Source organism: Acomys minous (genome assembly GCF_964271855.1).
Source record: "Acomys minous genome assembly, chromosome: 19".
Taxonomy (NCBI): domain Eukaryota; kingdom Metazoa; phylum Chordata; class Mammalia; order Rodentia; family Muridae; genus Acomys; species Acomys minous.
Window position 1 is genome coordinate 49,062,667 of NC_140499.1, and position 13,628 is coordinate 49,076,294.

The following is a 13,628-nucleotide window of genomic DNA, read 5'->3' on the forward strand; positions in this document are numbered from 1 at the left end:
TGAAACATTTTAAAATAAATAGGTATATAATGATGTGGTTTTTTAGTTCTGTGAGCTACTTTTGCAAACTGGTGTAATACAATGAGGGGATCATAAGAACTTTAATTTAAAACATGTGGATTAGAGGCAGAGGTCACAATCTATCCTTACAGCTCTCATCCCAACTATACTGCAGTCGACTGGGTCTGAGCTCTCAGTAGGCAAACCCTAACCTAATTGCTGTGCAGATAACTTAGGAACTGAACGTGCAGATGACACCCAGTTGATACCTGATGGAAAATCTACCACATGACTGTTGCACTGGGGGGGTGGGAATGTGTCCAATTTTTTTGAGTGATCACCAGTGTGCTGTTGTATTGCATATTATAGAATCTTTAGAAATTCTGGCTATTTTCTTCCCTTATGATATAGAAATCTCACTTTTCAAGGACAGCTGATGGAATAAACATCTAACTAAGGTCCTGAAGCACACCCATCACTTGCTGGGTCTTTCTTTTGCTGATTAAACCTCCTGTGGACATAGGTTGCCATGCCCATTTTTAAAGAGAATCTAACAGTGTTTCTACACTATTTACTCAAGCAGTGGGATACTGACAGGGCTAATAGAAACACTTGCCCAAAGTGAATCACCAGGTCAGTGGCAATTAGAATGAAGCCCTAAGATGAGGCATTTTTGACAAATATCATGCAGAGGTCAAGTCCACACTGTGTATCAAAATTCAAATCAATGCACTCTTTGACTTCATAGTTCAGCATCTGAAAATGGATCTCACAGATAAGCTCCTTCTTGTGAAACAGCATATTTTCAGGCATAGCCTGTAGCATTGTTTATAATCCCAAACTTTTTAACCAAACTGTTTCTTATTAACAGGAGACTTAGGTTGTATCATATCTGATATAACAACCAGGAAATAAACCATGTTGCAGGCTCTGTTCAGTAGTGAAAGCCCATGCTTATAATGTGCATGGTCCTTGTTGCATCCTCCACACAACTTTCTATGTACACAAAAAGAGATGAGTTATTTGCATTTTTCTAGACTCACCTAAAACTCTAACAGTTATGGAACGTTTCTTTGACTACCATTGGTAAAAGATGCTTTAACACTTTGAGTTGTAGTACCCTCAATTGTAAAATATGGATTTGACTTTATAGTGTGTGTGTGTGTGTGTGTGTGTGTGTGTGTGTGTGTTGTAACAGTACCCAGCACAAAGTAAAGATGTTGTAGAATTTAATAAGCACCACTACTTATGTAGAATAGTCATAGAAACTAATATCCAGGAAAGAACCATGAAACTGCAGACCACCATGTACAGTGGTCTGTTATCTAATAACAAATAGCTCTTCTAGGCTACAAAAATGGACTAACAACCAGCAACACTGTTGTCCTCAGAGGAACAGCTGGGTATAGGGATTCTGTATAGACATTACTTCAAAGATTAGTTAGCTTTCAGATCCTTCAAAACCGTGATAAATGGAACATAATGTTAATTCTTTGATCACACAGCTTCTGATTTAAGGTGGTAAATTATAAATAGGGTTACAAACTGTCATTCATTTTTATTTCCTCACAGAATATGCTCAAAGAAGTTAAACCTTTATTTATGTATCTAATACAGAGGTTGCCAGACGTGAGATTATGTTGTGTGACTGTTATTAAAAAATTCAGTTTAAAATTCAATAATTGTGCTGCTAAATATATTTCAAGATTTATTTTAGTATGAATTCATGTGCATGTGCATCTCTGAGAATATATGTGCACATGGGTGTGGATACCTATGAAATCCAGAAGATCCCCTAGAACTGGACTTCCAACCGTTGTGAACTGTCCAGTGTGAGTACTGGAAACTGAACTAAGGTTTTCTGAAAAAATAAAATCATAAAGAATTCTTAACTGCTGAGTCATCTGCATAGCCACTAGACAATGAAATAAATGGTGACTTCTGCAATGCACAGGCTTCTGCAGAGAATCCGGAGTTGCTTTCCTCTAAACATGACTCTGACTCTGCTCAACTGGAATAATTCTCATGAAGAAATATTGAAAATATCTGTCCATTGCTCAGTCTATGGACTATTTATCATGGGTCATTTTTGCATTATCTACAAGGTCTTCCTGACCCTAGACTCTGTGACCAGCACTTTCTACATAATAGGTAGATGGCCCTTTCTTTATCCCTTGCTTTGTTTTTGCCTCACTTTCACACTCCAAGACCAAGCAATGAGGCACTGGCTGATTCCTTTTGCACGTCAGTACTCCATTTTCAGCTGTTGCTCTTTTTTTTTTCATCTCATCTGTAGGAGTGCAGTGACCAGAGACTTTCACACACTGTACCAGACCACTTGTGTACAGAGGTTTTCCCTATACCAAACTCTTCAGTTCATGTATTATTAGACATAGCCTTGCATAGCCATGTTCTACTGATACCCAGAGATTTTCATGCATACCAATCCCAGCTCCCTTCACATGCTGGTGATTATCAGCTGGGGCTGTGACTGGACTTTTGAGGCTAACTTTGGATAGTGTCTCTACATATCCTAGAGGCTTGCCGTGGCTCCTCTATGCCTTGACTGGAAGCGTTATGCACCACATGCTAGTGGTCCATTTTTGATCTACCATGAGAAGGATTCTAGCATCTCTCAGTCCCTGCTATGACAGGTTTGAGAATCATGTAAAGTTTATTCAAGAAGCTAATTTCTGTCACCTCATGATTTCACAAGCCATCTCCAATTAATATAAAGTACAACTCTCTCTATGGAGGGGTGCTGAGAAGAGTCACTGGGAGTTATAATTTCTAGTGGATCTATCTAGCTTTACATGAAAATATGATCACAATGCAAAGTGTCTCCTTCCTCACCAAAGAAATAAATGGCAGTTATAAAATAAAGAACTAAAAGAAATAAAGTACTATTAGTTTAAGATGGAAAAGAAATATGATTATGATTATAATTTTATTATACCCTCTCACTACCTTCATAGAACAAAAATTCAAGTTATTATGTATGTTTACTTTTAAGTATTCTTTTTTGAAAAATATTACTGCCATTTAAAACCCTTTATTATGTTGTCTTCTGTCTCAATTCATTATTCTAGGGGAAAAAAAAACTGGAGATGTTAGCTGAAGGATGTGAAAATTATTCAGGCCTCTTATCCTCCAAAGTAATGATGCACTAGAAAAGGCTTTCTGAAATTAGCACAGCTAGCCGTGTCTTCTTACAAATAATTTATTCAGAAATATCATTTATTCATCATTCTAACAACTTCATCATTGGCTGGTTTATTTAGCTCTTGTCTGGTCTTGTCTTTCTTCTTGCAAGGCCAGAGGGCAAACGCAAGCAATGTTTTAGCTGTGCCTCCCTCCACACTCTTACAGCCTCCTCAGATCTGGGTAGAAAACATTTCATTTTGTCCATACCTTTACAGTCCCATCTGTGCTGCCAGTCAAAAGCCTTGTCATATTTGCATCCAGAGCTATGGTGCTGATCTCTGCTTTGCCATGGCAACCGGTAAACTGCTTGATTTTTTGCCCAGTTTCTATCATCCAGAAGGACACAGTAGACCCCGCATCAGAGCTGATTACCTAGGGAAAAATAATGTAGTGGAGAAATTAAATATAGTTTCTGGATTAGCCACTTTCATTTCAATAAAAATGCCTAGACTGTGCACTTTCACTGCTGAGATTCCCCAACAGTTAATGACATTCTTGTAACATATTTTCCTTGTTATGCTGTTAACATTTCAGTTTCTAGGTCATAGCTCAAGGAATGAAGTCGTGATCCTCTTTATCAGTGAAGGCATGAATCTGTTTCCTTTACCCACCATTCAGCTGAGTGTCTAGAGACCCTCTTGACAATACCGCAATGCCAATAAACATATCAGTCTTTCACATTTAGTTGAGAAAGGCACCAGACAAGGACAATACAGGCGGTAAACCTTAAACCCCTACCCAGATCTAGCCAATGGACAGAACACTCTCCACAGTAGAGTGGAGAGTGGGATATGACTTTCTCACACACTCTGGTGCCTCACCTCTGACCATATCCCCTGGACGGGGAGACCTGATGGCACTCAGAGGAAGGACAGCAGGTTACCAAGAAGAGACTTGATACCCTATGATCATATAGAGGGGGAGGTAATCCCCCTCAGGAACTGTCATAGGGGAGGGGAATAAGGGGAAAATGGGAGGGAGGGAAGAATGGGAGGATACAAGGGATATCCTCCCATTCTTCCCTCCCTCCCATTTTCCCCTTATTCACCTCCCCTATGACTGTTCCTGAGGGGGATTACCTCCGCCTGTATATGTTCATAGGGTATCAAGTCTCTTCTTGGTAACCTGCTGTCCTTCCTCTGAGTGCCACCAGGTCTCCCCCTCCAGGGGACATGGTCAAAGGTGAGGCACCAGAGTATGTGAGAAAGTCATATCCCACTCTCCACTCTACTGTGGAGAGTGTTCTGTCCATTGGCTAGATCTGGGTAGGGGTTTAAAGTTTACAGCCTGTATTGTCCTTGGCTGGTGCCTTAGTTTGAGCAGGACCCCTGGGCCCAAATCTGCCTATCATAATGTTCTACTTGTAGGCTTCTAGGACCCTCTGGATCCTTCTACTTTGCCATTCTCCCATGCTTCTCTCATCTAGAGTCCCACTAGAACGTCCTCCCCTCTGTCTCAGTTTCCTGGTAAGTGAAGGCTTTCGTGGGACATGCCCCTTGGGCTAATATGCAGATATAAGTGAGTATATACCATTTGAGTCTTTCTCCTTCTGGGTTAACTCACTCATTATGATCATTTAAAACCATTCTAGCAGTGAGACTCTAGAGAGCTAATTAATGAAAGAAAAATATAAGCACATAAATATGTAGATGGTAATTTATCTATGGCAATATCTTGCTTTTGAGAAAACAAAGTATTTCCCTTTCTATTTACATGTTAAGTGCCATTCTGTACATGTAAACTTATTGAGAATAGTTCATATGTGTTGAGGACATCTAATGTACATGAAGAAGAATGGCATTGATGGCAGTCATAAGTTCATTCCCTCATTCTACAGGTATTTGCTGAACTAGACTGTAACAAGAGGACTTTATTGATCAACTTCTGCTTTCTAGGACTCTAAATCTCTGTATTAAACTCTCCAGGTAGGGTCTAGAGAGATGGCTCAGTCTGTAAAATGCCTGCCACACAATCATGAGGGCCTGAGTTCTAACGAGCAGAGTGGTATGGAAGAATGGGGAGATAGAAAGACCCAGAGGGTTCAGGAACTCTGCAAGGAGACCATCAAATCCGGCAAGATCTGGACCCAGAACGGTCTGCACAAGCTGTTGCACCAACCAAGGGGAATGCATGCAGTAAACCTAGACCCCCTGTTCAAATCTAGCCAATGGACAGCTCATTCTCCATGGTTGTGTGGGGGGCAGAGACTGCCTCTGACATGAGCTCTGGTGCCCCCTCATTGGTCACTTCCCTTTGGTGGGGAGGCCTGGTGGCACACAGAGAAAGGAGATACAGGCTATCTGGATGAGACCGGATAAGCTGTGGTCATATGGTGGGGGATCAGGTCCCCTTCACTCAGAGGTCTGGAGGGGGGGCGGGAATAGGGCAGAAGACTGAGGGTGAGTGGGGATGGGAAGATACAAGCAATACAAGTAAGGGATAACAATCGAGATGTAATCTGAATAAATCACAATATATTATAATTTTTTAAAGAAATAGAAAAATAAAACTTTAGATATGGCATCCCATTGCATTAGTTATGCTAGTGATCATTTCTAAACTTGAAAAACACTGTTAGGACCATGATTTTACCAATGATTCTTGTCAGTTTGTTGTTTCCCAGATTTTGTAACTAGTTTTGCCATTTACAGTGACAGTTGTATCATGTGGTCCATCTTTACTCAATTATAGAACCTCATGAAGTTTAAAAATTGCTTTAAAAAGAACTTTTTTACTGAGAAGCAATAAGAAATTCAATGAAGGCCAAGTTCACAGTACGCGAAAGAACAAAAAAGGTAGATGTCTTGGGTTTCTATTGCAAAAGTAACATGGGGAGGAAAGAGATCCCTTCACCTTACTGAGTGTAGGTACATCACAGAGAGAATCCAGGCAAGTAGTCATATACTTGGGATGATAAAGTATTATATCTCATTATTTCAAAGATACAAGTCACTCAGCTTTGAGGTTTCATCATGACAGGAAACAGATAAGCATGGCGATAAAGCAGTAATTATGGGCTTTACATCCTGAATGTCAACAGGGGGAGAGAGAGAGAGAGAGAGAGAGAGAGAGAGAGAGAGAGAGAGAGAGAGAGAGAGACAGAGAGAGACAGAGAGAGAGACAGAGACAGAGAGAGACAGAGAGAGACAGAGAGAGACAGAGAGAGACAGAGAGACAGAGAGACAGAGAGGGACAGAGGCAGAGACAGAGAAACAGAGACAGAGGAAGAGGCAGAGACAAAGAGACAGAGACAGAGAGAGGGAGGGAGGGAGAGAGAATTCTAGACTATGGACATCTTAAACCTCAAAGCCCACCCCCATGCCCCCAGCTCCAAGAAAGAGCTTCCTTCTAGTCATTCCCAAAAAGCTCCTATAAGCAGGGGCTAAGCATTCACACACATCAGCCTATGAAGGCCATTCTCATTCAAACCACCACATCACCTGATATCCATCACTAATTAAGAAAATGCTCCAAAGGTTTGCCTATAGTCTGATCTTCTGGAGGCATTTTTATTTTCGTTTTAAATTTCCTTCTTTCAGGTGATTCTAGCTTGTGTTGAGTGGACATACAGCTAGGGCATAGTAACTGCTAACATTTGTGCTATCTGGATAGGACATCCACAAGACTGGGTCTATCAGTAGGCAATTATGAATGGAGCAAGGGGTCACATGGGCCCAACCTCTCCCTAATAAACTATTGGCAATTGATACATTCTGGAAGAAGAGGAGTCCTTGTCTTCAGTTGTGCACACAACCATGTAATCCAGTGGAAAGTTCCAACCCTGTGGCAACACTGACAATCCTAGTTAAAATGAGTGAATTACAAAACAAACCAAAAAGACATGAGTGTAATTAGGGGACTGTACCGGCAGAAGAGTAGAGGACAGGAGTATAAAGTGGGTGAGGCTAAGAGTGGTTGGAGTATATCAATTATATACATGTATTAAGTTATCAAAGAAAAATCATGAAGAAAATGAGAGAAAAGTCATTGTTATTAAGAGAGAGAGAGAGAGAGAGAGAGAGAGAGAGAGAGAGAGAGAGAGAGAGAGAAGACTGCTACTAAGGCTTTTGTTTTTAAAGGAAAGTTTAATAGAGCAGATAACAAAGCAAACGGGGCTGCAAGAAGACCACATGGAACTTATTCGAATCCTCCATGTAAGAGCATCTCAGCTAAGCGAGTCATTTCCAAGACAGGAAAGAAAGCAGAGCCTGAATGAAGTAATAAGTAGTTGATAAAGCTGGTATTTCGGGAGGAACAGAAAAGAATCTGGACAGCATCACTTTTAAACCTTGTTCTCTTCTTTGAAATTATAACTCTGGTTAAACAACTCCTTAAGTGACATAAAACAGAAGCATTAAAGTAGGATGAAACTTCAAAGCTGAATGACTTGTATCCTTGAAATAATGTGACACACTACTTTTTCACCCCAAGCATATCACTATTTTCACTTGATTTTGTTTGATGACCCAGATTCTTCAGCAAATGTGCTCACGTTTGACTGTTTCACCAGTTGATTGTCTAAAGTTGGACTTGAGGTCAATCATATTAATTAACCTCTATAGTTATCACTTTACTCATCTGTGATGCAGATATAATTACAACTAGCCCAAACTTTTCTAAAAGGCTTAAAGAAGCTAACATTTGTAAATAGCTAATTATAACTTTTGGCATTGGTGCAAATAACCTATTAAAGTTATCCATGTTACTCTTCTAAGCTTTATTTGTCTGGTCTATTGTTATGGTTCATTCATGTTTCATATTTAGGAAAAATAGTATATGACTTTCTGCTACTCTAACAATGAATGAGGATGATTATAGTTTGAGAAACCAGGTATCAACGTACATTGACATTTCAAATTATGTCATGGCTGATTGTATCTTACATAATTGTTATTCATTTTGTTTTTTCATGATTTTATACATACATAAAGTGATTTGATCATATTCGGTTTCTTACTCTGTTATCCTTGTTTAGCCCCTTCCCACTCCAAACAAATTCCTTCTTCCTCCAGCAAATCTCCCTCCTGTCATGTCTTACGTGTGTGTGTGTGTGTGTGTGTGTGTGTGTGTGTGTGTGTGTGTGTGCTAAAGAGATGGGGGAGGAGAGAAGAAGAGTCATGAATGCACATCTTTGTGTCCCATGGACTATATTTAATTTGAGTTGCCTGCATAAGCATGGGAGGGGGATTATTTAATTGAACAATGATGACAACTTACCAGTCCCTACATTGCTGAAGAAGATGACTCACCCTCCATCAGCAACTATTAAGTAAATCTCTTCAGCAGGGGTGAGTTTTCATGATTGTCGCTTCCAACCATAATGAATTATTGACAGGCTAAGCCTTATTCAGATCATGGGCATGTAAACCCATCTGTTTTAAAGTACTTCATATAATTGCCACATATGCCCAGAAGACAATGTCACATAAACTCTAAGGAATTTAGATGCTATATTCTATAAAGAAATTAAACTTTTTCAAGGCACAAGAAAAATATGGGATAGTGATGTTTCCAGAAAATGCTAACATTTGTGCAGGACTTTGTAGCCAACATTGGCTACTTTGTGGTTCTTTTTTCTCTCTTCTTCCCTTCTCCACCCTTGTTACCCCATAACACTAAATAGGCGAGAAAGGGGGGTTAGAGCGGAAAGGAAACGTTAGACTGCTTCCTGCTGATGAGGCATGTTGAATTCTTTGGGACAAATTTTATCTTCACCATCAGGATATCTAACATCCTCTTCTGGTTTCTTTGCACATGACTACTTGACAAACTGCAACCAACAGCATCCAACCAACAACAGCAACATCACCTCAGAGACCCTAATATGTATATATCCTCTGAAAAGTTCCTAGAATTCCAAATGTCACACAATTGCAGGAACTGTCAACATGTGGCAAGACCATGCTCCTGCTGGAGCAGGAGACAAATCATAGTGGTGCCCTGTATCTCCACACCTGAAATTAAAACAAAAGCATATTCCTATCATATGTCTGTGTTTTCTAAAAAATTAATCAATTTATTTATTCACTTTGCATTCTGGTCATAGCTCCCTCCCTCCTCTTCTCCCAGTCCCATCCTTTCTCCCTCTACCACCATGCTTCCTCTCCTATTTCTCAGAAAAAGGGGGCCCCTCACCCACCTACCCACCACAGTTCACCAAGTCGCATCAGGAGTGAGCATATCCTCTTCTCTTGTGGCCTGTCAAGGCAGTCCCACCAGGGAGAAGTGATCAAAAGGAAAGGAACAGAATCTATGACAGAGACAGCCCCCACCCCTCTCACTAGAGAACCCACATGAAGCCTCAACTGTCCACAGGCTACATCTGCGTAGGGGGCCTAAGTCCAGTTCATTTGTGGTCCTTTCACGAGCACGTGGTGCTGCAATCTCCACAAGCCACTCTGGGCCCTGGTTAGATGGCTCTGTTGATCTTCTTGTAGAACTCCTGTCTCCTCCATGTCTTTCCCTCCTTCCCCCCACCTTTTCAACAATACTCCCTATGTTTTGCCCAGTGTTTGGATGTGAGTCTCTGCCTCTGTTTTGAAGCGTTTCTGGGTGGAGCCTCTCAGAGGACAGCTATGCTAGACTCCTGTCGTAAAGCATAACGGAGTATCACTAATAGTGTCAGAGGTTGGCTCTCTTCCCTGGGGTGGGTCTTGGGTTGGGCCAGGCATTGGCTGGACATTCCATCAATCTTTGAGTCTATTTACTCTATCTCTATCCCAGCACATCTTGTAGGCAGGTTAAATTTTGGGTTGAAGTTTTTGTGGAACAGTGGAATGTTCCCTCGCTCCACTAGGAGTCTAGTCTAGTTAGAGGGTTTCCTCTTCAGTCTCCATAGCCTTGCTACTAGAAGTCACAGCTAGAGTCCCCTGAGTATCTTCCCAGAAGCCTACCATGATGTATGTCTCCAACTTGATGCAGAGATACCACATCCCACAGTTTTCTCTTTTCTCTGCAAGCCTTCTGTCTTCCTGTCCCAGCTTCCCGAGGTCTGATCTCCACCCTTATTTTTCTCTGTATTCTCTCTTCTACTTTGTTTCCTCTCTTCCACCACTATAAAGTTTCTATTCTATTTCCCCTTCTGAGTGAGATGTATGCATTTCCCCCTAGGGTGCTCCTTGTTTTTTATCTTCTTTGGGTCTGGACATTGTAGTATGTTTACCCTGTACTATATGGCTAAAACCTACTTATAAGTGAGTACATACAATGTGTGTTTTTCTGAGTCTGGCTTACTTCACTCAGGATGCTACTTTCTAGTGCCATCCATTTGCCTGCAATTTTCATGATTTCTTTTATTTTAATAGCTGAGTAGTATTTCATTGTGTAAGTGTAATGTAACACAATTTCTTTCTCAATTCTTTGGTTGAGGGACATCTACTTTTCTTTCCTGATTCTGGCTATTATGAATAAAGTTGCTTTGAACATAACTGAACAAATGTCCTTGTTGTATAGTGGAACATCTTTCGGGTACATACCCAGGAGTAGAATAGCCTTGCAATAAAGCTATTTCAATTTTTCTGAGAAAGCTCCAGATTGATTGGCAAAGTAGTTTGTACAAGTTTGCACTCTCACTTTTTCTCCACATCCTCGACAGCATGTGCTGTCACTTGAGTATTTGATATTAACCATTCTGACAGGTATAAGATGGAATCTCGGCCATTTTGATTTGCAGTTCCCTGATGATGAGGAATGTTGAGCAATTCTTTAAGTACTTCTCAGTCATTCAAGATTCTTCCATTGAGAATTCTCTGTGTAGCATTGTACCTCATCCTTTTTTTCCTATTTAAACAATGCTAATTTATTTAAGGCACAATCATTCTTCATTTCCTTTCCTTTTCTTTTTTTTCTTTTTCTTTCTTTCTTTCTTTTTTTTTCTTTTTTTCTTTTTTTTTAGTTTCTATTTCCGATCTCTCTAAAACTTTAAACATGAATGGGTGTTGGATTTTATCAAATGCTTTCTCTGCATCTAAAGAGATGATCATGTGGTTTTTTATTTTCAGTTTGTTTATGTGGTGGATTACATTGATGGATTTCCATATATTAAACCATCCCTGCATGCCTGGAATGAAGCCTACTTGGTCATGATGAACGATATCTTTGATGTGCTCTTGTATTCATTTTGCAAGTATTTTATTTAGTATTTTTGCATCGATGTTCATAAGAGAAATTGGTCTGAAGTTCTCTTTCTTTGTTGAGTCTTTGTGAGGTTTAGGTATCAATGAGACTATGGCCTTATAGAATGAATTTGGTAATATTCCATCCCTTTCTATCTTTTGGAGTAGCTTGAAGAGTATCGGTATTAGCTCACCCTTGAAGGTCTGGTAGAATTCTGCACTGAAACCATCTGGCCCTGGGCTTTTTTTTGGTTGGGAGACTATCAATGATTGCTTCAATTTCTGTAGGGGAAATGGGATTATTTAGCTTGTTTATCTGTTTTTCACTCAACTTTGGCAAGTGAAATTGATCAAGAAAATCGTCCATTTCGCTTAGATTTTCAAATTTTGTGGCATATATGCCTTCAAAGTAGGATCTTATGATTCTTTGTATTTCTTCAGTGTCTGTTGCTATGTCTCCCTTTTTAATTTTTTTATTTATACTTTTATTTCATTACACATGTATAAAACAAACTACATACAGCAGGGAGAACCATGTGACAATCATGAGAATAATGAGTTCTATACATGTTACATTCATAGTGAATTGGCCATCTGCCTTTGTCCCATTTGAAGTAAGTGTCTTTCCTGTCTTGTTGGGCCTAAATTTCTGAATGAAATTCAATTATCTATCCTATTTCAACTCTAATAGCTTAACTTCTTTAACCTAATCTAAGATGATCTTGTTCCCTAATCAACTAAGCTTGGTTGTAAAACTATACTATCTTGTCTTCAATGCCCCTCAGAGACTTAAGAAGGAATAAAACTTAAATTCCTGAGTGAACCAGCAGAGTGTGAGTTAGCAGTTTCCAAAATGTACAAATTGACTTAAGACATTTTACTGCCTGATCAGTCACCCAATACACTTTATAACGTTGGAGCCTCTTCTTCAGCTTTGTGACCTAATATCTCTGCCATGCTTGTTTGCAGGGCAGGAACTATTGAGGACTTGCTTATCCTGACTTGGCAGAGTGCAGCCATTGACTCCGTCTGCATCTAAGTTGCCCATTTTTAGGCAGATTCTGTTTGTGGCAAGAACGAGGACATTTTGCCCCATGGTTGGTTTGCCACCTTTGAAGCCTTCTCCATAAGGAGGTTCTTTGAAGCTCATGATCTTCTTTGAGGTTGGCTGGATACTGTCAGGAGTTAACTTGTCTCACTGTCAAAGAAATTTAGGATTGTAAGAGAACGTTAAATGCCATATTCTGTGTGTCTCAGAGGCTTTTGAAGACATTATTCAACTAATTTACATATGTCGATAGAGTCATATCTATCTGTGAGAGTTAGGATATATATTCTTGTGTTAAAATCTGTCAAGTATTTGACATGTTTATATTTTTTATCAGTATACTAAATTCTATGACAATGACTTAGATATAACCTTCATTATAAGTAACAATTAAGGCCTTGAGTTAAAGAGTAGGTTCAATCATCTAGCTTTTGTTTTATCCTCCCTCTGTGTTCCGAAATCTCTCTTTCTTTCCTTTCAGCTCCCATCTCCTTGCCTATGTTTGCAAAATAAAAGCAAAGAGAGACATTCCTGCATTTCCACAAAACAGAAACAGAAGGAACACTACCAAACTCATCTGTAATTGAATATATATATGTACACCCTTTGTCAGATGTAGTATTAGTGAAGACCTTTTCCCAATCTGTAGAATTTACATAATAAAGGCTATATATAGCAAGTCAATAGCCAATATGAAATTAAATGGAGATAAACTCAAAGTAATTCCACTAAAATGAGAGACAAGAGTGATTACCCTCTCTCTCCACATCTCTTCAGTATAGTAGTTGAAGTTCTAGCTAAAGCAATAAGACAAATAAAAGAGACCAAAAGGATACAAATTGTTAAGGAAAAAGTCTACTTGCAGATGATATGATAGTATGCCTAGGTACAAGATTAATTCAAAAATAAATCAGTGGCTCTCCTCTTTATAAACTGGCTGAGAAAAAAATTAGGGAAACTACACACTTAATAATAGTCTCAAATAATATAAAGTATCTTGGTGTAACTCTAACCAAGCAAGACAAAGACCTGTATGAAAAGATCCTCAAGTCTCTGAAGAAAGAAACTGAAGAAGATATGAGAAGATGGAAAGAACTCCCAAGTTCATGGAAGGTAGGATTAACATAGTAAAAATGGTCATCTTACCAAAAGCAATGTACCGATTCAATGCAATCCCCATCAAAAATACCTACACAATTATTTTTAGGCCTTAAAAGAACAATTCTAAACTTCATATGAAGAAAGAAAACCCCAGAATAGCT

The 13,628-nt window shown here is 39.4% G+C and overlaps 1 protein-coding gene across 8 annotated transcripts in view; it reads right to left on the reverse strand.

Annotated features, from left to right (window-relative positions):
* The window catches only part of WDR49 (WD repeat domain 49), a 143,201-nt gene that overhangs the window by 59,714 nt on the left and 69,859 nt on the right, over positions 1–13,628 (reverse strand). For all 8 annotated transcript variants that reach the window (XR_014776645.1, XM_084768381.1, XM_084768379.1 and 5 more), the window contains one exon: positions 3,412–3,576. Coding sequence is in view for 7 of the 8 variants with exons in the window: in XM_084768381.1 (XP_084624507.1) it covers positions 3,412–3,576 (165 nt within the window). In the remaining variant the exon portion in view is untranslated. The remainder of the gene's footprint in view (positions 1–3,411; positions 3,577–13,628) is intronic.